The sequence below is a fragment of the Pteropus vampyrus genome, unplaced genomic scaffold, assembly GCF_000151845.1.
Source record: "Pteropus vampyrus isolate Shadow unplaced genomic scaffold, Pvam_2.0 Scaffold333, whole genome shotgun sequence".
Classification (NCBI taxonomy): Eukaryota; Metazoa; Chordata; class Mammalia; order Chiroptera; family Pteropodidae; genus Pteropus; species Pteropus vampyrus.
The window spans coordinates 275,868-280,013 of NW_011889114.1; the positions used below are offsets into that span (position 1 = coordinate 275,868).

At 42.8% G+C, this 4,146-nt stretch overlaps 1 protein-coding gene across 1 annotated transcript in view; it reads left to right on the forward strand.

The window, feature by feature from the left end:
• Positions 1 to 4,146, forward strand: part of SULT2A1 (sulfotransferase family 2A member 1) — a 12,830-nt gene that overhangs the window by 6,252 nt on the left and 2,432 nt on the right. The window contains exons 4-5 of the mRNA XM_011378162.1: positions 2,390 to 2,484; positions 3,857 to 4,037. Of these exons, the coding sequence (XP_011376464.1) occupies positions 2,390 to 2,484; positions 3,857 to 4,037 (276 nt within the window). The remainder of the gene's footprint in view (positions 1 to 2,389; positions 2,485 to 3,856; positions 4,038 to 4,146) is intronic.

A 4,146-nucleotide genomic window follows, 5' to 3' on the forward strand; every position in this document is an offset into this window, starting at 1 on the left:
GCGTGACTTCCTTTCTGGTTTATAAACCTGAGTGCAGATCGGCTAAGGCACAGAGAAAATGAATTCCGACCTTAAAAGACAATGTCAAACTATTCTCCCAGAGTAATCATGTCACTATATTCCCACAAACGGCATATGGGAGCCCTGCTACTTTATATCTTCCATGATTGTCATTATAGTAATTTACAGAATAATGAGTGTGGAAATGGCATATTTTATTTAATCTCTTCATTTGTAGACATATCCCTTTGTTTATCTCTCTCCTTCTCTAAAGCTTTTTAAATGTCTCATGATCTTTTTATGATTTTTTTTCTACGAAGAGCTTACAACTCTTTTTTGGATGTATTTCATTTCTTCTTAGAGTAATGACATCTTTATTACATTTTCTAGTTGTCTGTGCCTGATTTGGGAGAATATCATTGATTTTGAATGTTGATTAGCTATTCATCGATCTGAATGAACTCTCTCCTTAATTCTAATTGTTTCCCTGGAGATTCTCTTTGATTATAAAGTATTAATATAACCTTCACTTAATGACTATTATTTTAATTTCTAACACATAGTCTTTTTCTTTTTTCTCTGACCTCATTAGCCAAGGCTCTGTAACAATGCTGACTAGAAGTGCTCCCCATGGCATATAACCCTTTTGATGTGTCTTGTATTCAGGGCGCTGAAACTTTGTTGAAGATTTTTGCATCCGTCGCCATCGGGGATGTTAGTCTGTAATTTTATTTCCTTATAGTGTGCTTATCTAGCTTTCGTATCAGGGTAATGCTGGCCTCATAAACTGAGTTCGAAAGTGTTTCCTCCTCTTCGATGTTTTTGAAGCGTGAGCAGGATCGGCATTAATCATTTCTTGACTGTTTTCCTAGAAGTTTCCAGGAGACCATGGGGGCCTGGGCTTTTCTTTGTTGGAAGATTTTTGATTCCTGATTCAGTCTCCTTCCTTGTTCTTGGATCGTTCGCATTTCCTGTTCCTTCATGATTCAGTCTTGGTAGGTTGTCTGTTTCTAGAAATGTATCCCCTTCCTCTAGGTTCTTCGATTTGTGGGTGTGTTGTTGTTCGTAGTAGCCTCTTCCGACTTGTTGTATTTCTGTGGCATCTGTTGTAGTGTTTCCTCTTCCATTTCTTTTATTTATTTGAGTCGGCTCTGTTTTTTCTAAGTCTGGCTAAATGTGTTTATCTTAAAAAAAAAACAAAAACAAAAAAAAAACGGCTCTCGTTTTTGTTCATCTATTCTAATATTTTCTACTCTGGTCTTTGCTTCCTTCCTTCTGCTTACTTTGGCCTCAGTTTGCACTTCTCTTTCTCGTTTCTTGAGTTATACATTTAGGTCATTTATGTGAGATAGTTCTTTTCCTTCATGTAGGCATTTATCCCTATACATTTCCTTCTTGAAACCACTCTTGCTACTTCCCGTAAGTTTTAAGATATTGTGCTTCCGTTTTTGTTTGCTTCGAGATTGTTCGATTCCCTTTCGAGTTCTCCTTTAACCCGCTCTTGGATCCTCTCTCTGGATTCTCTTTATTTGTTCATAAAAGTATAACTAACTTAAACTCGTTCTCTTGCAATGAAAGTGATAAATCACCTCAATATTTTACCTGACAATGTCTTTATTTCATGCTCGCTTTTGAACGCTAGTTTAACTGAGTAGAATTCTCAGTTGATAATTTCCTCCGGCACGTAGGAGTTAAGAAGGGCTTGGGCTGGTGGAGAGTCATTAAAAAGTTAAGATGGAGAATGGAGCGAGAGGTTTGACCTCCCTGGAAGGTGATATAAAATACAAGAAAAGGCGATTTTCGAGAAAACGTGCCTGAGGATTTCCTGAAGATATCTCAGATCGAAGAACCACACCTAGCCTCACAGAGAATTATTACAAAATGAATCTTCACCTCGTCTCAAGGAAAACCGTAGTGGAAAAAGAATAGAAAACTTAAACCAGAGCAAAGGCAGATAATTCCAGAAGGAACAATAGTTACAATAGCAACGACGAAAGAAAAAACAAAAAACAAAAAACAAAAAAATATCTTCAAGGCCTGTGGCAGTGACCTAACAACCCCAAATTCTAAATGCTGATCAGATCGGGGGCTGCAAGAACACCATTTGTTCCGCCACATGGGTCTCTCACCGATTCTCCTGAGGGACCCTCAAAAACTGGGTACAGAACCTGCTCTAAATGAACTAGGCTCATGGCAAGGTAAATGCATGATTTTCGGTTAATAATCTTCCACCCCTACTCTCGTTCATTCGGCAAAAAGTTAGGACATTTCCCCAAGTGCCAGGCGTTGTGTTAGGCATGGTGCCCACAAGAGAGAACACGGGCGATGGGTCCCCACTTCCCCACTTTCTAACCCACCGTTCTTCCCGCTCCCCGCTCCCACCTTGCAGTGGCATTTGGATCTTGGTTTGACCACACTCGTGGCTGGCTATCCATGAGAGAGAAGGAGAACTTCCTAATGCTGAGTTACGAAGAGCTAAAACGGGTAACTCCTGTTCTTGTGGTTAGCACGCACCCTCTCACCGGCATCTGGGCTCCTCTCTGTGCTTCTGCATCCCTATCCCACCTTCTCGTCAAAGGGTCCCTCGGAGTGAAAATGGCTCCTTGGTCTTCATTGTCCTGCTTCTGGTCGGCAGCCCTAAGCTCGACACTCTCTTTTCTTTCTTTCTTTCTTTCTTTCCTTTTGAGACACCTTCAGGTCTTTCTTCAGGCACTGAGGTGGAGTCCGATGGTTTATACTCACACTGGCAAGTGGCTCTAAATGTCTAGGGGTGAGACATACAGTGCTGCTTATGACCTGCCGGTTTGGGGGCGCGGGGTGGGGACTGAGAAAGAAGAAGGGACTGGGCAGAAGCGAGCAGGGTTCTGGAGACGTGTCTGACGGTCTGGAATCCCAAACTGACTAATCAAAGGGAAAAGAAGTCATGAAATCAATCTGCATAATTATTCTGACAGGCCAAGTCCTAGACCAAGCAATGGTGAACAGGAAAAATTGTCAAATGATACTCAAAAGCGTTCAGGGTGATCAAGCCATCGAAAGAAGGACTTTCCCTAGTAGTGGTATCTTGGAGAAGAGACAGAAGGATATTAAAAGGCTTCTGCTTCTATCTAAGAAACATTACTTCCATCAATCTCTGGCTACTTCTGTCCAGTCCTCTATGGCCTCCATGTGAACTTCATTTTCGCCCGGAAGCCTTTGTACCACACATCGCTACCTGTGGTACACGCTCCCATACGTCCCTGTAATTATGCTTTCAAGCCACAGAACGAACTTTTATTGCGATCATTTCTACAGTTGTGTTTTCTTGTTGGGTCATGTTGGCTCGTGGAATAAAGAAAAATGTTAGAGCATCGTAGCTCTGAGAGGAAGGTCTGTTGTTCAAAACAATGTGTTTCTGGTTATAAAGTCCATTTTCTCATAATAATCTCCCAGGATCACACACCAAGTATCGTTCAATGGCACAGCCAGGATGTGACGTAAAGCTCTTAAATCTTTGTCAAGTTGTCCCTGAACCTCTCCTTGCTTAATCCTCATCACGATCATCTAGACGCCTTTCTAAAAGTCCCTTTAGAAAACCCAAGCTCCGTACATCACTGTTCAGGTGTCCTGAATTCAGTCACACTGGGGACTCCATGTCGATCCGTTGACATCGTTGACATGTTTGTGCTCTTCGAGACCTCCTTCCTTTTCTCCCTCCCAGTCACATCCAACTCCACACTTCTCACTTCTGTACCGTCCCCCTCATCCTCTCCCCCACCCTCCTTCTCCTCATTCTGTCATTTCCTCTTTTTCAACCCCTTTTCTGTGTTCTTCCTCTCGCGTAGCCCCCCCCCCCTCTTGCTTTCTCTCCTTCTAGGACACAAGGAACACTGTACAGAAGCTCTGCCAATTCCTGGGCAAGAAGTTAGAGCCGGACGAACTGAACTCGCTCCTGGAGCACAGTTCCTTCCAGGTCATGAAAGAAAACAAGATGTCTAATTACACCCTCATGCCGAGTCACATTTTGGATCACAAGAGCGGGTCGTTCATGAGAAAAGGTAAATGAAAATGTGACGTGAGGGGATGTGAGGAGGGCATCCTTGAGCTGACGGTTGGATGCTGACGGTGGGGACCAGGGAGTGGTCGGACTTGGTGGCTTTAACCGCT